This window comes from Neodiprion virginianus, chromosome 2 (assembly GCF_021901495.1).
Source record: "Neodiprion virginianus isolate iyNeoVirg1 chromosome 2, iyNeoVirg1.1, whole genome shotgun sequence".
In the NCBI taxonomy this organism is placed as follows: domain Eukaryota; kingdom Metazoa; phylum Arthropoda; class Insecta; order Hymenoptera; family Diprionidae; genus Neodiprion; species Neodiprion virginianus.
This window is the reverse complement of record NC_060878.1, coordinates 5,171,849-5,195,257: the sequence shown is the minus strand read 5'-3', so window position 1 is coordinate 5,195,257 and position 23,409 is coordinate 5,171,849. Positions and strand designations below refer to the sequence as shown.

The window sequence follows — 23,409 nt, the reverse complement described above, 5'->3', positions numbered from 1 at the left end:
ATTCCTTGCGTAGATTTCAGTCTCGTTTAATACTTGCAAAAGTCACAACACACTCTTTCGTCCGAGCACTTTATTTTATTTTTTCAATTTAAATTTTCCATACTTTCTTTCTTATTGTTTTCACTTTTTTTTTTTTACTTACAGAGAAGAATTCTCTATTTTAGTCGATCGATATAACCAACTATCGCCCAAGACGTCAAATTTTCATTAACACGTTATGTAACGCATATTATAAACATATATATATATATATATATATATTTTTAATACGACGTTACACCATGTACGTGTCATACCGCATTATGTAAGCGTTGTGTAAAATAAAGATAAATAAAAACATGCGTTAATAATAAAGGTAAATAATAGTATCGATCACGGATTATTATTATTAATATTATTATTACACCACACTTGACGACACGGCTGAATCTCTCTAAGTTTTTTAAATTGTTTTTTCGTTCGTAATATAGGTGTATTAACATGGCAGCGATCAGTTAATTGATAAAAACGAATATGCAAATTTCCTGTACGTTTCGTATTATAATTAACTTGGAATTTATTCAATCTGCGATATGTCGAAATATCGTCGTACGTATTACACACGCAATCATTTAATCGTAGATATGATATTGATATTGTATTATAGTCTCGAATTATCGAACAAACATGCTGCAGGTGTATCGTGACCCAGAAAAAAACCGAGTAAAAGTTATTCGAAAAGAAGTTTTAAAAAAAAAAAAAAAGACACGCTCAATTTTATCGCATACCGTATCAAGAGTTTTTAATTTTAATATATAATCTAATGATACGGATAAAGTTTGAAACAATTTTATTTATTTTTTTTTTATTCGTTTAGCTTCTACTTTCATACATTTTGCTTTAATATCAGACGATTCACGATGGAAAATAATTTTCAATAAACAGCACTGAAGTAATTACGAGGAAGAGAACAAAATAAAAAAAATTCAAAAACCACGTTTAATTTTCATTCGATTTAAATAATTTTTATAATTTACGGTAAACCGAACACGTTGATTTAAAACTCGATACTCCAAAATTTTTCCCCTCTCAATGGTCGGAGCTTGTTTTTTTTTTTTTTTTTTTTTTTTTTTTTTTTTTTTTTTACCCCGTAACAAATGGTTTTAATTTCTTAAATTTTTATTTTTTTGTATTAGTCGATAACTGGTCGACCGATTAATTAATTACCGCACGAAAATTTGACCCACGATATTGATAAAAAACAAAAAAAAAATCAATCACAAGTAATGAATAATAATTATTCACGATTATTGCACCGTGGTTAATTGATCGTTCGTTTACTACAGTACGTACTTGTTAGATATCTGTAGTAGACAAACGAACCAAAATGTCCTCTCGACTCGGGGCGAATTATGAATCACAAAAAAAAAAAAAGAAAAAAAACCAAAACAAGGAAACAGATGCTTACGAAAACGAAATTTAGAAAAAAAAATTTTTTTCTTTAAAATAAACTAAAAAAAAAGAAAACCAAACCAAACCGAATGTCAAAGCGTAAAAATTTCTCGCAAACGAGAGAAACGCGTCGTCGTATGTTTTCTAGATATACGTATATAAGCGCCGAGACTCCGTGCACGTGTTTTTGTATCGCCGCACCGTTTACAGCTCCGTAGAAATACGACAAGCGCGACGATCGTACCTTTCGGATGGCCTGAGTGGCAATGCCTCGACTTCGATGCCGAGCGTCGCGGCGGCGGTTTGTATTCCCCCTCCCCTCCCTTCGCCGTCGGGCTGCAGGCATCCCCCCCCCCTCACCCCGATCCGAAGCGCCGCGACGCTTATAATAAGACGCAAACGTGACCCAGAGGGACGTTGCTATTATTACAGATACATGTGCATGCGAACGTGCGTTGTCACATTTCAAGTATAGTCGTAAGGCAACGAGTTTATACTTATTGTATACAGGAAATTCCGTCGTTAAACCCTTTGAGTCATAGTGATGGGTATTCTCACCACCTGTTTCATATCTTTTTTTTTTATTTTTTTTTTTTTTGGCTTCGTATGTTTAGAAAACTTTTCAATATGTTTTTTTACGGTTTTTATGCTAGTTTTGACGGTACGGTAATTAGGTTGAACTAATTGCACGTTGAACTTTATCGTTTGATCGATTATTGATGAATTTGCAAGTTTAACGAATATATCGAATCAGTGAATGCATAATCCGAGCCTGTAGTACGATGATATACCTTTGACACGTGATACAACCATAAAAGTGATTAACAATTAAGAGAAGTAACGTGTAAAGGCAGTTTTAAATGAAGTGGTAAAATTACTTGTTCGTTTGAAAAAACTCCGTATTGACGGATCATTGCGCAACAATCGTTCAACCTATAAATATGCTCGTTAATAATTACGCCACGTACTTTGCATACCTATATTACGCGTATGAATAACGATGATGAGAGAAAAATATTGCAAGACCTATAAAGCCTGAGGGATAATTTGAGGGAAAGTCGCGGACACGGGAGAAGCGGTATTTTCAGTAAGTCTGACTCGCGCACGTGAAATGTGTTTCGTCTCGAATTCGTTCGCTAAGAATTCGTCGTCTTTTTTTTATTTTTTTATTTTTATTTCGTACAACGAGGCTGGCCAGAAATTTTTGAAAAAAAAAAAAAATTCCACGACATGTTCAGATTTTTCAGGACATTTTCCCAGTTCCTGGTAAGTAACTAAAACCTAAATAGTTCAGTTTGTTAACTCTGTAATCAATTTGAAATAAATACGAATAGAAATAAAATATAACGTGAAAAAAAAAAAAAAAAAAAATAATCAGCTCAAACCAAATTTTTTTTCTCGACGTAAAAAAGTAAATTCCTTCACCTAAAAAAATTATTTCCAATACCCACGATGGAAAACTGATAGTTTCAGTTACTACCGTGACTGATGTAAAAAATTCCTAGACAATTGCCGGTTTTCCATGACTCCCTTTAAATACCCCGATATTTCCAGGTTTTTCATGGTTTCCAGGCGAGTGGCCACCCTTGATAATAATCTATAGCGACCCGTTTCTTTTTCCCTCGACGATGCCGAGCGTCGCGACAATTCTGAAGCAAGGATAACCCAAAAGGCGAAATACAGCGGCGGCAGCCTGGCATTTACATTTAATGGGGGTGTTAAACCGGCTATTCCGAAAGACCTGCAGCCGACTCGAGGTCCGGTTTACCTACGTTTCAGTTTCTGCATTCATCTAGTTACACGTCTTCTACACCTGGCAACGTGCGACGAACTTTCGTAAAGGATAGAATATACAAGAAAGAGGGGAAAAAATTGTTTATTACGGAACGCGGAGCGGGCAAAGCGGTGAAAAAGAGCGAGATAAAGAGGAAACACCGCGGTGAGAAAAATTTATAGACTTTTCGGTTATCGTAAAAGTCACGACGAGGTACACGTGGTAAAAAAAAAAAAAATAATAACAACAATAATAATAAACAAATAAATAGACGTATACATACATATTCGAGAGACGATAAAAGTTCAGTTCATTTTACGATTTTTCTCTTCCCCCTTTTTTTTTTTTTTGCTTTCATATTCTTGTAATAATGACACTGAAAATTGTCCGTTCATTTTTTTTTTGTCTCTCAGTCAAAGAAAATCGTTTTATTAAATTCCTGTGGAAAAAAACCAAAAAAAAAAAGACCGTGTAAACCGTGAAAATATGAATAGTTTTAATACAAAAATTTTCAATTGATACATAAAGCGAAAATTTGTGAGTAAATTAAGATGAAAAACGGAGTAAGCAAGAATTTTCTAAATTTCCTTGGCGAACTGTGTTGAAAAATTTATTCACCGTTGGAGTTATTTCGAAATTTCTTTCTCGTCGTATCCGGCGAATAATTATTTTTTTTTCCACCTTTATCGAATAAATCTCCGGCGGTTCTTCGTGTGCATAAAAGTGTAATAAGGCAGCCTGCAACGTCTACGGCGCAAGTGCATGCAGAAAGAGGAAGAAGAAGAAGAAGAGGAAGAGGAAGAAGAAGAAGAAGAAGAAGAAGAAGAAGAAGGTAAATGGTGGAGTTAAAAAACTACCGTGCCAGGTGGTACTCTGCACAAATCCCTCGGGTTGGATGAACTATCGCGTTACCCCCGGCATCGTCAGTCGACGTTATATAAACGCATAAGCATGAGAATTACGACAGAGTGTCTAATACCGGAATTTATGTTGCCCCGCACACATTCGATGTAAGGAAATGTCTGTACAACGTGTATTAGATTGTGCAGGAACAGCCACCCTGTTGGAATTTTTATAGCACAAAGCATCGGGTTGTGCTGAACGATTCAAAAAGAAAAAAAAAAAAAAAATTAAAATATATAAATTTATTCTTGAATATTTTCATTTCAGATATTTAGGTACGCGTAGTCGAAAAAATCGACAAGTTCGCTGGCTTTTCGTTGTTGATATATTTTGTGCAAATTATGGAGTCAGTGAAGATGTCGAGAAAGAGAAATAAAAAGAAAAAAAAAAAGAAACTGTCGCGAAAGTCTCGCAGCTTTGTTTTATCGTATGTTCGTACGAAAGTACCCCCCCCCCCCCCCCCCCCCTCAATCATAAACTCTTTGACTCTCCGATGACAAAATTCCGATTTTCTTTTCCATACTCGCCAAGTTCGGTATGAGAGAAAATATTTTTTCAGTCTTTTTACATGACAATGAGTAAATATAAATTTTATCGTATAAAACGCGACGAAGTCACGCTGCAATTAGTGACTGGAATTAGTTAAATGGACAGCATTGCGGTATTTATTGATATATCTGATAAATTGACCGATTGATTGTATTTTTACATCCGCATATTCCAAGCATTTCAACTGCACATGCTGCCGCGTTCGTGACGTTTAATTTTAAATTATATGCACAATCACATTTAAAGTGAAGAAGATGAAGGAAAATGTATTTCATCAGTTTTGAATTTTGCCGCGCTTCGTATGACTAAAGTAAAGTAAAGAACCACGTCTGTAGAATTAACGATATCATGTGTGATGTATAAGAAAAATTGAATCGCAATTAAATGACAAAGATTGAAAAAAGTAAGCGAAAATTGAAATGAAAAACTTGAATGTCTTTTTTTGTTTCCAGATAAGAGTTTCGGTAAATAACGTAAACGGAACTTGTAATTAATGAAATAAATCTTTGTTTTCAGAGCTACGCAAATACAGTTAACTTAATTTGCCAATCCCAGGCAATAACAAAAGAAGAAAAATTCATATATACAGATTTATATACAAACGTACACGATAATTGCATTGCGGAATAATTGATCACGCTGAATAATTAAAATTACGAATCTTCCGTTCCTGACAGACGCAGTTTTTGATCAAACCAGCGAAGTCGTGCGCTACGACTCGTAGAAACTTCTTTTTTCCTTTTATTCTCATAATTTTGCATAAAACGGTTACTCCTATTCACATTATCCTATCATTAGTTGCGCAGAAAGACTCGGTTTAGCGGCTCGATTCTTCTCAATTCGTCACGCACGCCCAGATATTGTAATTTGCATTACGGGACAAGACACGGGAAGAAGAAGAAGAAGAAGAAGAAAAAGAAAACGGCTCGAAAGAGACACAAGCTGAATGATTTTATAACATGTATAATGCAGAGCGGTACGGATCGGAATTGCAAAAACGGAATTGAAATGAACCCCGTGTAATGTGAATGATAATAATTCCGTGTTTATTGCGTCGTGATAAAGTGACGACAATCTATGAATAACAATAATAGCAATAATAATAAAATTTTAGAAGAAAAAAAAAAAAAAAACTGTAAAATGACCGCTGATACGTCAAGAAATTTTCTTCCTCCTCGTCGAGCATCGGAACTCTATTCCTTTTTACCTACCAATCTTTGATCTGGATCTAAAGAATTGACACTTTCTGCTTGTTGGATATTCAGTGAACATTGTTTGTCTATTGATAGATTAGCCACGCGAACCCGCCCAAACATTGTTTTCGGTATGATGGGAAGCAAAGCTGGGATTCTGACCTATATCTATATATATATATATATTATATATTAATATAGCAGGCGAGAGAAAGAAATCGCGCGAATTAGACGCCCGAGAGTGATAAAAATTGCGCTGTTTTTTTTTTTTTTTTTTGCTACCCACTTTTCAACTAACGGGCGTACATAATTTTTGCGAAAGTTACAGGCATACGGTATATATTGTATAATAATATAACGGCGATGGTGTTTTGGTGGAGAAATTCTTACCTACAAGAGAAATTGCCTCGAAATATTTCCTCATCTGACGTTTCGTCATCTATTTAAAATTGACCTGGGTAAATCGTTGTTAATTTTGTGTCGATTAATCGTGTAAACACGCTACACATTCCGCGTGTTCGAAACTGTAAGTCTCAGGAAAAATTTTGCAACTTTTGCGCGTACCGAAAGAATTTTCCGAAATTTCTTCTCTCCACGTAATCCGAAACGTGAAACGTAAAGTGGTGAAAAATTGTTAAATCAGGGTGCAGCAAAAGGTAAATAAGAAAAAAACAAAAAAAAACATAAAAAACAAAGAATAAGAAGATGAAGATAAGGCGTGTATTCCACTGCAGAAGGTAGAGACGCTCGTGGTATAATTGAGGAAGAAGTTTTAATTGCCCGACAATAAAATTGCACGGCAGAGTAGCGATAAAATTAAGTGAGCAGGTAAGTCTCGACACGTGGTACGGTAAGATAAGGTTCTGAAATTTAAATTTTTCAGCTTACGGTATATTTATTTCAACTTATATTTTCGCAGTACCTTCGTACCCTTCCCTTATCTTTTATCGCGGTGTAATTTTGATTTTTTCACCCTTTTGCGTTATACCTTTGTTGTAATTTTTATTTTCTTTCTTTCCTACAACCGCATTTGTTTAACCAGCCACGGATGAACGAGTCTTAAGACTATAAATATCTACGAGTAATAACGGACTAGATATACCGACAATCGACTCTAGTTACCTACTAGTTACGGATGCGAATGTGCTTATGCGGGTGATGTGCATGACGCACACACGAATCTATCCTATTGATCGTGTTCACTGGGTGGAAATAGTTTGCATGGCCGATCATACAGCATTAAAGAGTGACCTCGACCTGCTCAGGCTGAATCCGATGCATTAAGCACGCAACAAAGCGAAAGAAATTACGACCGTTGGAATTCCCGTTCAATCGGAATTAGAAATAGGAAGAGAGAGAAAAATAGAGAAACAGAAGCATTCGTTTTTGTTGGTTTAATCGATCGTTTAAACGGTTGGCGCCTGCGTTGAATGACGAGGGAATTAAATGCAGGAAAAGTGGTTAAAAAATATGAGGCGAGGGACAAAGGTTATTCAATACGTAATTGACCGGTGAAAATTGCCGCCGTGAAAAAAAAAATAAATAGTTACTTCATGAATCTGTGTATCACCGACTTCCTGAATTTAATTAAACGTATCGAGATTATTTTGTAACGCTGAAGTATTTTTATACGGTACTGCAGAGAAAGATGAGGGATACGAAGAATCGAAAAAAAAGGAGGAAAACAATCGTTACAACATTTCATTTCGCAACGAGTTCCTATAAGCTGGAAATAGTAGCAACAGAGTGACATTTGACACGGTGTTTTATTAATTGCACGATCACTTGGTTAGCACCTGGTGACGTAATTAGGTTGAAGCATTAATTGGCGAGTATGTAGTCCATGTATACTTAGATTCGGTATACATATTTGCGGGCATTACCAGTTAAGTTGAACTAACTAAACCGGCAAACCACTCTCACTTTTCCCCATTTTTTTTTTTTTTTCTATCCTTTCTTTCAAACAATGCCCGGAATTATTCTGCTACAGTCGAAATTTTCAAATTCGTTTATAGATACGTGAGAGAACTTTCATTTCCATGAAAAATACTATTTTTTTCGTTTTTCCTTTCTTAATTAGGTATAATATTTTCTATTCGAACCTCAAGCTTCAATGAATGATAAGATAATTATGACAGAAAATAGTAAGAAAAAAAAAAAAAAGTAAATAATGCAAAGACTTAGTAGTAAAAGTTGAGTTCGTAACCACCATGCCATAACGTTGCGATCAATTTCTCACTTCGAGAACGTTTACGAAATCAAAAAATTAATTTACGGTAATGTCAAGTCATATTCCTACACATAAGAATTTTTCGTCGACGACGATATGTCAACTTTAAATTTATTCGACGAAATTCATTATAACTCAAACTTGGAGAACGATAATTGTTTCCGTTCCAAGCCAATTAAAATAGAGAAATCCGTTCACTAGATTATTGCACGACCTCAATCCTCCCAAGTTTAGTGAGTTGCGTTTCTGGTTTTGCGCAATGCTTTCGAGATCGTTCGCAAATCTTAAGTATAGATACGAAGTCGACAGCTAATCAGAGAAATTTTTTCATACTTGGGGGGTGGTTGTCCGGTCAAAGTTCTTAAGTTTTAGTAATGATTAATCAGCCCCCGTAGGAGCCATCAAAAATTGCCATCGCCGATGGTTTTTCACATCGTCTTGGCGGGTTATTGGTAAAAGTTTTCAACTAGCAAAAATCGCACCTCGGTAGAACCTCATTGGTTACGATATCGCCACTGCGCAAAGCTGATTAAACTTTGGACAATAAGCCCTATCCATAAGAAATGTAGTCAGTATTTCACCGCGAGAATTGTCGCCACCCGGTGGTGAATTTCAGAACACTCGAGGTAAAGAAGATATCTGTTCACCCGATAGTACAAATGAGTCGTACCGTTTGCAGTGACGCCATTGCACGGTAAAAATTAAAAATTGCAAAACGGGGATTCTCGTGTGCGGAACTTACACATTTGTTGTAGAGTTATCATTTCGCAGTACAGAAAAATGCAGGATCTACAATTTGGCCGAAAGCGAAGTTTATCGAAGCGAATTCATTGAACTATACGTTTACCATGTTCACATACTACCGATACCCATAAAAAAAAATCATAGATCAATTTTATTACGGTATAATTAATTTCTAAACAAGACCCTTTCAGTAACTTGTTATTTGAGTACCGGTAATAAAGATCGAAGAAAAGGAAATAAAACCGAAATAAAACTAGAATCAATTTCGGGTTCATGTTTGTGAAATTATGGCTGAAGGTACAATAGAGTTGCGAGAGAAAGAGAAAGAGAGAGAGAGAGACAGAGAACAGAATTGAAATTGAGCCAACAGTTTGAATCGTAGCTCGGGGTGGTGGTGATAAATCATTCTAGACTCCGTGAGTTTAAGCCCACAATCACGAGTGAAGAAGAAGAAGAAGAAGTAAGTGCATAGAAGTATCGATCGAAGCTAGCTAGGACCCATAGTCGTAAAAGTATATTTCATTGACTATAAATAGTCCTCCTCCCCTCGTCCCTACCCTCTCCATGATATTACGAGAGGTTGGAAGTCGGCGGTCCCGTCCGCATCCTGCACCCGAAAGATCAGATTCATGAGATCAGCTCGAAGGTAGAAAGCATCGAAAGACTCGCCCCGGGGCCGATTTTATATGAAGAGGAGCACGAGCTCAAAACGTAAATATGTACCTACGTATCTCTGAAATGTTTTATACATATGCATTATATACCTGCCATACCTTCCCACATGACTTATCAGCGCCGTCTTTGAACCTTCGGAACGCGTTGTTACGCTATTATCGCATCTGTCTTTAACAGAAACACTTTCTGGCACGTCAAGTTTCCGATTGGAAAACCGGTGTCTCTTCTCGTTCAGATTTTCTATCGTCCCATTTCAATCCCCTCCCAAAAGTAAAATGCCTCGAGGCAGTTTGGAGGAATGTTCTTTCGGTTCGTTAGCTTAATCACCTCCTTCAACTCATTGTTTTATTTTTATTCTTCACAAAATTTTAATACTCTGTTAACCGGATAAATCGTCATCGATTAAGCTGTAATGAAACTGCTGGACTCGTACGCGTGAATCGTTCCTTGAAATCACTTTTCAGTCTTCAATTGCATCGTCTACACCATACGAACTAAATCGTTTCATCGTGAATTGTATTTGAAGCTTATTGTATTAACAGGAAAAGAATTTCCATGAATATTTACTCGCCCTAGTGAGAATCCTGACTTCAATATCTTTCACGACAGAAGAAGAAGAGGAAGAAGAAGACCATGGGAATGAAAATTGTGGGTTACGCGGAGGCGGTCGAATCACGACTTCCGAAGACCTGAATACTGCGTACCATATACATAAAATATTCATGAATGGGGTAATAACTATTGAAGGTGAAGGATATATACCCTCCAATATTTCATTACGATCCTAATACAGGTAATCACTGCATATACGACGTGAACGAACCGCATACTTGTCTATATAACAACGTGCAGCCTACGACGTACAAGCGCATCCAGCATCTATTGAACACATCAGAAGAATCGAGAAGGAGGAGGAAGTAGGCGAGAGCAACGACGACCAGTTCAAGATAGGAGTTCGGATACTGCACGCGTTCGTCTGTCTATCTGTCTATCCACGTCCGTCTTTCAGGAGCCGAATGCACCCGCCACCAGGAAGAAGTAACTTTTACAACTCGTCTGATCGGTACGAAAGGGTTTCATGCCTCTTTGATCGCCGTAGACTGAGTTAAATTCTTACGCGGCTTTGCTGGTAAGTGGACCAAACCTCTTTCGGGTTATGTTCAATTAACCAATCTAGAACATGGGTAGAATTTTACTTTTCTCTCTCTCTCTCTCTCTATCTCTCCAGGTTTCCACTTAGCAGTTACGCGCACCATTCGTTATTAACAAGACGAGGAGTAGCATGAAGAACGAAGCGTCTGAGCTTTTTGCTAGTACAGTCCGTGTATCAGTTTTTGCAAGGTATAACGTGCAAGGTATAACCATTGGCCTATCAGCAGATTAATTTATTGACCATTGAAGGACGTACGAAGGAACGGGTGGTACAAAAACTCTCTCCCGCGTACCTTCAACCTGTACTGTATATGCATGTATTTGCAGGCATGCATATCAATCTTCGGAATAGCAAAGATGGAAGTAGACATGCTGTATTTACTTTATAGACGAGAGTATACGTAAAAAACTGGGAGCAAAACGCAGTAAGATCGTTTTCCGTATTGTTTATTACAATTTCTTAAGCAAGTTCTAGTAGGCGTACGCTAATTGAATGTCACATGCCATGCCGTAATTGACTCTCGTACCATTATTAACGGTCTTGGAAGATCGAGCTTTCGAAATCCCGTACCCAAAGCCGTAAACCACAAATGAATTACGGTCAATGCTCAACCATGAATTCCACGATTCCAGAGTATTGGGTAATCCAGGAGACACAGTCATTAAGGAGCTGCACAGCAAACATCCTAACCTTCTTCTGTCCATTCATCTACCATCTATCCAGCAACCTATATCAAAAGATGAAGATGAAGCGGAAGAATAAGAAGATGTCTAAGGCCGTGTGATTGACTATCGGCATCGAAGTGAGACAGGAAAAACAAATGACCAAAATAAAAAGAAACAAAAGAAATAACAGTCACTGAGCGTGAGCAGGAAGAGAAATGAGGGGGAAAAAATAAACACGTATAGCGGAATGAACGGAAAATTGATGAAGCGCTTGTCCAGAGTGCCTCAAGAATCATGGTGCTTTACCTGCAACGATGCGACGAGGCGAGTCGGATAGGCCAAGAAACGATAGTCGGCGCGAGGACAACTGGCGATGACCATCTTATCAAAATCTCGAATCTCGCGCTCGCACGTTCGGATGAATATACACGGTGATCACGCGAGCACGTGTATCAGCAGCAACAGCAGCAGCAGCAGCGCCGGTCGCGCGAGGCATATATTCAGGTGTTAATTTCAATACCGTGACTTCCGGTTCTTCGTCGGGACAATGCGAGCCCCACACCAAGGATCAAAGCAAATTCCTGCATACTGCTACCGTGTGTTGTGAACCGAGAATCGCGATGAAAATGGCTGCGATCCTGAGTCGATATAAACAATGCTTAAAATAATTCGGATGCATGACTTTGACGAATGACACGAAAAAGCAGTTAGATTCATTCGTCTTGGAAACAAAGTGAACCCCTTTGTCCGAGGCGGAACCCATGAAAGCGATGAAATCTATGGAGGGAAGGGAGCGTGGACCGGACCCCGAGGGAACTGGGTCGAGTCCTATTCCTAATCCCCGGTTTAATAAGTCGCCGCCAAAGTGTGGGGATAAAGAAGACAGGGTCGAGATCCGCTGCATGGTCGTAAGCGATAAGTGTCGTAAGTGCAGGCCGTGCTCGGAGTGTCAACTCCGTCGGAAGCGAGTCGCACCGAGCGACTAAAAATCGGTATTCCGGTCGTAGGTTTTATCGGGAAAAACCGAAACGGAATACCGAGAGTGTTCCAACTACCTCATCCACCACGTGCATGGTACCACGGTGGGACAAGCTGACTCTATCTCTGCTACGCAGAGGTCGAGAATTTTCTCCTGGCTTCGAATTTATCTCGCGATGGTCATACGTACGGTGGTCGAGGGTTCAAAGTTCAAAATGTTAAAATGCAGAAGAGGATGGAGGTGGATGTGATCCTCGCGGGTTCCAATGGGCCGAAACGGTGCGGCGCGACCCTGTGGAGTGCACAGAAAGACGGTGATCGGGTTGCGGGTGAAGACGTTACACGGGTATTCACGTGTAAACGTCTACTTGTACAGGGTACACGTGCAAGCCAACTGCGGATACAGTCCTGCATCATCTACGTATGAGAGCGCATACACAAGAAACCTTCAATCATTGTCAATCAGGATAGAATAACGCGGCACCGTTACGTCATCGCACAAACATCCTCTTCCCCCTGACATTCCTTCCCGCGGGTTATGCAGGTAGATAGTTACGATACCTGAAACACACCCACATCCACATCCACATACTGCATATACCGAAAGGCGACAGTCCCGTTTCCACTATTACGATAACGTCTACCACCAGTTCGTACCTTATACCTAGGATGCTTGTGCTACTGTCGTATACAACGAACCTTGGTGTTTTACATCAACCGAAACCAGAAAAGTCTACTCGTTACAGTATAAATTCTGCATCTCTGCACGAGTGTGAAGATGGACTAATCTCTGTAACCCGTCCTGACTTCGACGCAGGCACACACTCCTTGTGCAAGGGATGCAGGCGGAGGACGACGTATATTTTCCGTTAAAGTTGTTCATCCGCGGCCGGCTCCGTTGGAGCCTGCACAGTAGGCTCCGACCCCGGGAGCCAACTACTCTCAGAATCCGGTCACCCAACGGTTGCGTGGGCGCTTGCAGCCAGGCAGCTCGGGAATATTCCCAGGATAGCAAGCAGGCGAGGCTGGCTGGGGCCAGTGGGCGAGGAGTGTCAACAATGTTGAACGTCGAAACTGACGTGAGAACGGCTCCGTTGCATCCTCCTTCCTCACCCTACCTCACCCTTCCTCGACTTGTAAACCTGCACAGTTTCTAGTACCAAAACCCTGATGATGATTTTTCTTCCGATTCGATTCCGGTCATCCGGAAATCGTGAGTTCCCTAAATGGACGCGATTCACAGTCTTTCGACGTCACTATAAAAGTCACCGCGTTGTGTGCCAGAATATAAAAACGTTTACGGTAACCTGGGCATAGGACCGCAGGCCTTGAACACTGGAGGAGACTGGAGACTTTACGACTGGTGCATGATCTTTTGCCATCCAGACCGTTGGAATAGCTTCGATACGCAGCTGGGTTGAGACTCGGGAACACTCGAGTCCTACGTCGATAACTGAATAGTAGGACACGCAGTTGCGAGTATTGCCTGGTATGGTACATAATGGAAAACCATGAAAAAAACCACGGTGCCCGTGGCTTGTCAAGATCCTTATCACTTATCGTTCACATAATCATTGCATTCGGTCCGATTTTATCGCTGTACGATTTGCAATATGGAACGGGGTAAAAATAGGAGCGTAAGTTGAGTTGATGGGTGAATGAACCTGAAGCTAGCAGCCAAAGTTAGCAGCTAAACGTGACAAACTTTTTGGAAATAGAAAAATGCGCTTCAGTTTTATTCTCATAATTGTATAAAAGTATCGGGGTTCAAGGTATGTCACAAAATTGTGATTTCCGGACTTTACTACCTTATTCGAATGAACATTAAAACGTTTGGCTGCTAATTCTTGCTGCTAGCTTCAGTCTCGTGGTGGGTGAACCTATTACATTCTATCACCGGTATAAGGTTTCATCCACTTTGACCGTGCCCAATGGTGAGAAGAACTTCTCTATACGATATCCAATACGGGAGTATATGGGAGTCGGTAGCTAACTGGAACTTGAGAATATGTAAACACAGTGTTTGCGGATAGTTTTCTTAGGTTGCTCACAGTCTCGCCGTGCCATCGAACTTTAACCGGTGTAGGTACCTCATTACTCGTGAGAAATTTCATACTGGCTACGACCACACCCCCACTTTTGTACCTCCATACTTTTATAGAATTATGAGGATAAAACTGAACTGCATTTGACTGCTAATTCTGGCTGCTAGCTTCATCTTCAACACAACCATGCGATACACGATTACGATTTTAAACGTTAAAAGGACACAACATGCAAAGTACTACCTCTAAAAATAGCCAACAAAGCGTTGCGTTAGATTGCAACGAAGAAATTAACCATCAAATTGAATTTTCTGAACATTACTGTAACCGTGTGAGCGGTGTTTCAAAGATGGAAAATTCTCTTCTCCTTGCTCTTTGCACCCCAGCACTTTATCCAGGTTCGCTCAATGTCAGTTATTTTGTCGCGTGGGCGTCGTCGTTCGAAGTCTTTGATGTTCTTTCTGGGAATATCACAGGTATGTTACATACTTCATATGTACCTACAAACCCACACACGCACAAGTACTGAAGAACGTATCCAACACCGCGCCAAGTCACAACCCTGGCCAAGATGATGAACTTACTCAAAGAAATCTCCGGGCGGGCAAATGTTATTATAATTAGCGTAAATTGTATAAATATATGTATAAAGAAGATGAACCACATTTTTATCACGATTACGGTTGTTTTGCCGAAGGTCTTACCTCCTCAAATGTATCTTGCGGTTTACACTTTGACTTTTCTCGAGTATTCTATGCACCTGTGTAGGTACAGCCTCATAGTACCTACCTACACACATCAGACTAATGAGGGTAATTCGTAATTCCCTTTCGGAAATTCCCATCTAATTCTAATCACGCTATTTGCAAGCTCATTTTCTGCTTTTCTCTTTACTCGGGCATACCTATGATTTTGTTCCCAAATCCGGTGAGCTTTTTTTTAGGGTCATGTTGTCACGATACAAAGCATAACTGATTTTTTGCCTTGTTCTATCTGCTTGTTAGCCAAAAATAATTCTACCTGGCTCTTTTATATCAATTTCATGATTTAAAAAAAAAACCAACAAAACATTGACGACTTTTCAGAACGAATCTCTTTTGCAAAATTATAGATCCGGATTCGATGTCCCCCCCCCCCCCCCCCCCCATGCGATAACACTATAAAATCCCCTGGTGCGGTCGGATCGATTAACAAGCGACACGAAACCCCGGATAGAATATGAGCAAGAGCCGCCCTCTGTTGTCGGAATAATCCAGTTAGCGGTAAGCCGCGACTCTCGACGATTACGTTGTATAGCTGTTGAAAAGCTGCAGGAAAGATGAAGAGGATGTGGAGGAGGAGGAGCACGTGGCTTTTGGAGTGTCAACGTCGTCGCGGTGCGGCTCGACGCCGCGACGTCGGCACGTGTAAACGTGACTGTCGAGAGGGGAAGGGAGGGAGAGGGGGGGAAGGATTACGCCTGTTTCTGAACGATTTCACAGCCTGGTCTCCCCCATAATTCGTCGTCGCGACACCACCCGCGGAGACTCTTCAAGCTCAGGGAGTAAATTCGCGACCGGAAAACTCGAATGCAGCTCTTTTCGCGTAGTCATAAAATAAAAGTCGACTAATGTAATGTAATGTAAATACATATATAAAGCTTTTTCGCACAATGGTTTTATTTGTTTAAATTTGATGAAAGTACTCACATTTTTCATGGCTACTTCCTTGACCTCGGCGAGGAGCGTGGCTGCCGGCGATAAGAAGGACTTTAAAAATTCATCAAGATTCCCGTGATAAGCGCATACCAGGATGTCTCGCGCCTGTCTGGTCAGTAGGTCGAGGACTCCGTTACCGTATATTGGTCCGAGGAGATTTTTAACCAACGTCGCGACGTCGTACCGTCCCTGAAAAGAAAATCAGATTAGATATATGATAATTGTTAGACAGTGACGCGCGTTATATATACCGGGACAATCTCTCTTGAAACTTGAAAACCAACCGCACACGCGTCGAATAATTAAATCTCATTGGTCGGCGAAATCTGGTCTGCGACGCAGGCGGGCAAACCTACGCAAAATGTGTGCGTCTGAAGTTTCAAAGAGCGTAAAGCTTTAAATTCCCACCGTTCTTTGAAGGATCAACTTTCCGGCCCGATAAAAAATGCTTCCCAAAACTTTCCGAGCTGCCGCCTCAATTATTTCAGATTCTAACCTCGAAAATTCGTATCAACTACATCGCCGACAGAAATAGTTTGTATAATATGCTACACAAGACGTAAGACGTAATCAGGTCGTTGGATCAAAAATTCCATTAGGTCAGTCAGATAAAACTACGAAAAACAATCGACACGCACTTCATTTTTTTTTTTTTTTTTTTCAATTCAATGTTCATTAACAAAGGTATATCATTTTTTTTTTTTGGTGGGTGGGATGCGGATGTAACAATAATAATTTTGACGCTAAAATCAAAGGTTCGGCGATCCGGTAATTATATAGTACAAGTCGTACGAGAAGACGTTCTTTACTAATGCAAATATATATTTATGCACATAAGTTACAAAACACGCCCGTGTTTCGTGACGTATTACATACATAATGTACATACATGCAAGAAATTCCGTACGTATCAAAATTCAAGTTGCAAAGACGCGTGGAGTCGTAAAATAACAAACGTGTTTGTTATTTTTTAGTCTAGTTGTTATTTTATCATTTTTTTTTTTTTTTTGTTTTTCATTTTTCCCACGTGTCTTAGCTCTGAATTCTGGCGTGTGTCTTGCAAAGGAAGCGATTACCTGTAGGTCTCGTCTTCCCAAATTACATGCTTACAGTTAATGAGCGAAAAATAATAAGAGGTACCAAAATTCAATGGGACGTGAGTGTGATGAGAGCGAATCAGTGAATTGCAAGTTGAGCTTTGCAAAATACAGACTATTCAATTTGGATGACTTAATAACAAGAACGTAGAAACAAGTCAATTGAATGGCTAGCCAAACCGAGAAAAATATAGGAAAACTTTCGGTTACGCTCACCACGATATGGAGGTAATTTAATTTACTCTTTAGGGAAAATTCGTAGGTATAACGCTGTCGTAATAATCAAAGAAAAGTATCAACCCGACCTCAAGATGAAATTTGAAAACATAGATGAAACTTGGAATACTGAATTAATCGACTAAAAAAGGTTTAAAAGATAAGAGAGAAAAAAAGATAGAATTACTCAAAGAAATACGAAGATTTACAAAAAAATATTACATTTCAATAGATTGCAAATCGTCCACACCGTATCCCAAAAACACGAAAATGTTAATGTAATAAGAAATAATGAAAATCCGCATTTTTCGATCAGTATTTTACGAAAAGCCAAACGCGAATCTTCGAATTCGCCTACAGGAAAAAAAAAATTATCGGAAAGCAGACGGTTGAAGGTCAATTTTCCAAAAAATCAGAAAAAAAAAAAACAAAAAAAACTGTACATATATTCTGCTCAGCTTGCCTCAACGGATAAATATAATGAATGGATGAATCAAGTAGAAATTAAAATGCATTTCGTCCCCTCCCAGTGAGTAGCGAATAAATTGGCCAATTCGTCGTAAGTTTGCTGAGAGGATCTACGAACGTATTGATTACAAGGATATGTGTATACAGTATAATTCGGAGGGTCGTTTTGTCAGGGTCCGGACGAAGGGTGCAAACCCCGATGTTCCTCCATCCCCTGCAGGATGCTGCAGCTTCAATCCCACAGAGATACGGATTCCCACCGCAATGAGGGTTCATTGTGCGCCGCATCCTGCGGTACGTGTTACGTAACAATACGCGAACTGTGCTTCAAAAGCCGCAAACTACCCGCGTTTCGATATCGCGTACCGATTTTCGCCCACCCGCAATCGACTTCCGCCCTCATGACTAGACTGCAAGACGAACGGTGAGAACGAGAAGCGAAATATTAACGCTCGTTTAACCCTTTCACTCGTAGTGCGGTAAAAGTATTTTTCCCACCTAATTTATATCCATTTTTTGTATATTCTTTGCGGTTTTTTCCTACTTCCGATAGTATGCCAACAGGTTTTCAGTACTCGAGAGTAATTATTGCGACGTAATGTAAATTATTATTGTTGGAAACGAATTGATTGAAAAAAAATTTACCCAGCACAATAATGTGTGACTCAAAGGGTCGAGAACCGATACTTTATTCCTGATTATTTTATTACGAGATAGTCGCTGTTTACGGATTAGCGAGAATTTACACATATTCACGATATAAACGAAGAACATTTGTTTGAAAATATAAGAAAAAGGTAATAATAATTATAGAATTGTCAACTATTATAGAGCCTACTTGTTGACTCTGCATTTCAAATCGCTTCAAAATCACTTATAAAAACTTCCACTATCTATTTGTTAGATTTCGACGATAGCTTATTTTATTAAGAAGACTATATATTCTATACATTTTAATCACGTTGGTATTCGTGCATTTTCAATCCTTCAATATTTCATTGAAATCGATATTTACCACAAACCGCGACATCAAACTCACCGTTTCACCCAAATATAAATCTGTAACAGTAACTTTGCGCCAAAACAATTTCCCCAACAAAATAATAAGCCCTCGTCAAGTGAAGCTCAAACGAATATCCAAAATTCTTAATCGTTTTAAAAATATATAGGTATATCAAATATAAAACCTGCATCTAAACTTTTGTTTTAAAATTTTACCATTCATCCGTTATTTGTTTTCTGTTTTTTTTTTCTATCTTTCAGAAAATCATTCATAGATTCTGAACGTTCTACGATCTCGTAATAATAAATCATCAAAATATGATATTGAATTTATCCTCTCGTATCGCCTTGAGGAGAAAAAAAAAAAAAGTTGTGAATTTTGCCCCGCATTTTAGAGCTTTTGCACCCCTGCATGGACTCCGCAGCTTTGCAGCGGTACGAATTTATGTCCGTACCAAACGCACGTGATAAATTCTCTCTCATTCTCCGCGTGATATTCGCTCGGAATATACATAGGTATATAACGTGTACATATCCAGCGTATCGTATGTGGGTAGTTTTATACCAAGTAGGATGTTTGGACAGGTTTAACGCGCGACGCACGCGTGCGACTAGACAGGCTCATATATTGCACGCTCTACGTTACGCCCATGAATGGATTTAATCATTCGTTTCCGAAGCCACGCGCCGTTCGGCCCTTCGTAAAATTTATTCGCTCCTTCCCATCCCATGAATATTTTTTTTCCTTTTTTTTTTAATTCATTATTCATTCGTTTCAATTTTTTTTTTTTTTTTTTTTTTTTTAATTCACTTGTTTATTCGGTAAATCTTGACTTTCTCTTAGTTCTTGCTACAAGTTTAAATCGGAGCTTTCGTACATTGTGCGATATTAAATTCGATACTTGTATAATTTTTTTTTCCACTCTTAATAATTACAAACTTATTGTATTAGGTACTAGGTACAAAACTAAATCTGCGATATTTCTACTCTGGTAGATTCATTAATTCGTTTTCGAAAGCTTGCAGACGCGGACGAACTTCGTGAAAGGAGTTAACGAACTATCTACATGCTTGATCCTCTGGTACTTTCAGCCTCTTCACCTAACGACGTGCCATTCTGTCTTAATATTGAATCATTCCCTTGAAGAGTTGTTGAACTGGTTATATATATATATATACATGTGTGTGTGTGTGTGTGTGTGTGTGTGTGTGTGATAAGCATCTTTATTCATTTATTCAACGTACTCAACTTTAAACGATCGTATCGAATACGAGATGAACATTTAGGTGTATATTAGTCTCAACTTTTTTTTTACAGAAAATTTGAATACCTAAAAAATGAAACCAAAAACGGTTTTCCAACTAGTATAGTTTTCAAGATATTTCCGTTAGAGTGTCTGAAAAATTGAAACCGGATTAGTCACGTTTTAGAATTTTGCTACCGAGTTCCGGATTCACGGGGTTTCGTTTGAGACTGAAAACTAACTTTTCGAAGGGAACATGAGGTGAAAAAAAAAAAAAAACAACATCCGATATATGCGTTATATTGGGGTGCTGGACGAAAGAAAAATTCGGAAATTTCTATCGTGGCATCCTCTGAAAAATATGTTTGGATTAAAAGAAAGATTCTCTCGAACGATGAGCGTAGTACGTTACATTTAAGATGGCACTCGCTCGATTTTTCACTTTTTTTTTTTTAAATTGATGCTACAGTGAGAAAGATTTCATTTGATACAGTGACTAGAAAAATTGAGTAAAACAGGTATCGTTAAAAAAAGTGTTTGAATGTTGTTGGAATTACGAAAAACGAGGTACGCCTAAACATTTTGCGCTATCGCCGATCCGTTTTTGGTTATCGCCACGCTGAATCGGTTTCTGAGGTTTACTCTACTTTTTTAGTCAAACAAGGCTTTAACGTCAATTTATCGTTGCACGAGCGTTAAATTTTTGCAACAGTTGCAAGAAAATATAGCAACGGCGATCGTAATGAGAAAGAATAGTAACGGATACTAGAAAACTAATTTTCATTTTCTACCTAGAACTATATTTTTCGATTGTGGTAAAAAATGAAAATAGTTAGGGGGACCGAGCGGTAACCGAAAATAAAAATTTCTCCCACTGTACTACCATATAACCAATTACGGTGGCAAGTGATGGAGTTGGCGTAGACCGCCCCTAATATTATATCCAAGTAAAGTTATAAAACGCAAATGTTTCAAAACACAATAAAAGTAAGAAAGTAAGAAAAAAAAAAAATCCAACACAACTCTGAATATTTTTGTATTTACCCGTTTCTTTTATACCGTATACATAATGGTCTCTACTCGACGATCAGTTTGATTAATCGACCGTCTGATTAAACCGTTATTTAATATAAATTCTTATGAAATACGAAAGAAAGAAATATGCAGTGTCATTTAGGTGGAAGGTAGCTTCTTTATAAACGCGCCTATTATGGATTAACGCGATATTCTGCCGCCAATCGGTATACACGTCATATTATATATTATACATGTACGTATGAGCCAGTGAAGTGCGCTGCATCCGTTTGGCATTCTTCATGTCAACTGCACCGCGTCGTATGGAATATAATTTAATACAGAGAGAGAGAGAGAAAGACAGAGAGAATTCGTGGTACAGACAGGATATCATCTGACCGGCACCTGCCACCTGACAATTACATTGCAGCCCACGAATCCTCCTCGTTCTCCTGAATATGAAACGTGCGCAGCTTACAATGTGTCATAACACAATACATACGTACATATGTACATGCAGTATGCACATTTACGGAGGTTTTACACGTCTAGCAGCAGCAGCAGCAGCAACAACGTCGGTAGAGAAAAAATAAAAATCCTCCATTCAAGGATCCATGGATCGATCACTTCCACTTTCGTTGCATAGCATCCGATCATGGCTGCCTCGAATTCCCGTCTGTCGGTCTTCCGAAATGTCCCGATTGTAGTAATTCAAATCCGTGTAGGTAACCAAACTTTTTTCGTTCGATACTTCCATCGAAACTCGACAAAGATTATTAGAAATAAAAAAAAAAAAAAATTAATAAATAAAAAATCCTTTACGTTTTATTTCTCGTTATACGATATCTAGTTTTTGCCGACACGCTCGATATACATAGAAAGCATTGTAAATAGAGAAGTTGACTATCCGTAACTTTTTCTCTGCTGGCTTGATGAATTTTTATGAACAAACCAAAAAGGGTACAAGCATGCGCACGGTTTAAAATTCACAAAGCGTTCACGGCTTAATTCTTTCGTTAAATAATGCTCAAATCTAATGGTTAAAACGAGCGTTAAGTCGGCGTGATTAATCGATCGGTGGAACGTAAAGGTACCTTGTACCTATATACGTATATACGTTGCGGTGCAGCAAAAGTAGTAGTAGTAGTAGTAGTAGTAGTAGTAGTAACTGGAGAGGGTAGACTTTGCCAAGTAATTGGAAACGCACATTAATCAAAACCCACGCGTAAGTGATTATCGAGTTGCGTCGCGATTCGTATGAGGAAATATAAAAGCTGCAGCACGGCGCGGGCGATTTGATTAAAAAATTTTCAACCCCCCTCCCCCCTGCCTCATATTATATCATTTAATTATCGCTCATTTGGATACCGAGGAAAATGAAAAAGGAAAAATAGAAAAAAAAAAAAAAAAACAATGTACGGCGACATTTTTCTTTTCATCTCGGTCAGATGTAGCAAATTTTACAAATGCTAGTGTGACACACGTGGAATATGCGGTAACGCGCAGAACGAATCTAGTCGTGCAGAACAGCAGCACCGTAACCTTTAACCCGTGTATATATATACATATATCAGTTGGTCAAGATATAGTAGCGAAGTAACTCGCCTCGTTAACTTTAAGGCACGTGTTAATTTGCCGTTTCTGCTAATTATTGCGGCTTGATTAATGTGCCGGTGAATGGGTAAAAATTTTTGCAGGTGTGTGCGTGTGTGTACACTGTACATACACACATATATATATACACATTATGCATATATCTATTCGCAAAGCGTTGAGACTATTATACAGTGTATAAATAAACATTTAAAACTGAAATACTGGAGCAAAATCGATTTGAATACCTTGTTTTACCAGAACGGCTTCAGTTGAAATAATTTTTATCCTTGAGAAGTAAAAATTTAACACACAACTTGACTCGCAGAGAAATCTTCTCGTGAAAAGTTTACAGAAAAATTCACCAGTCGCGTTGCATTGAGTGGAGGGGGGGGGATAAGAAAAGATTTTGCGATGAAATCGCTGAATTATATACAGAAACGCAAATTTTTAAGGGAACGGAATTTTGATTGAGAATTAAAAACTACCGCAAATATTGGGCGGTAAAACCTGTTGATCGGAAACTTTGTGCCTGCGGAAAAAATTGAACGAATCGTAAAATGGATGGTTTGAAAATTTTTCGTGATTAAAGGGGAGGAGGTACAGTTGGGACGGTCTAAAATCATACCTACGTTTAGCAGTTTTTTTTTTTTTTGTTTGTTTTTTTAAATCAAATTCCAACAGTCAGAGCAAATTGAGTTTCAGGGTTTTATTATTAATTATTTCAACAACGTTTTA

General features: G+C 38.7%; 1 protein-coding gene and 1 non-coding gene across 2 annotated transcripts in view; both read right to left on the bottom strand.

The window, feature by feature from the left end:
* LOC124298915 (uncharacterized) overlaps positions 1-23,409 on the bottom strand; it is a 193,843-nt gene that overhangs the window by 126,246 nt on the left and 44,188 nt on the right. Inside the window, exon 3 of the mRNA XM_046751570.1 lies at positions 16,029-16,226. Coding sequence (XP_046607526.1) covers positions 16,029-16,226 — 198 coding nt within the window. The remainder of the gene's footprint in view (positions 1-16,028; positions 16,227-23,409) is intronic.
* LOC124299418 (U4 spliceosomal RNA) lies at positions 8,467-8,607 on the bottom strand. Its single transcript, XR_006907007.1, has one exon. It is a non-coding gene; the product is annotated as a U4 spliceosomal RNA (small nuclear RNA).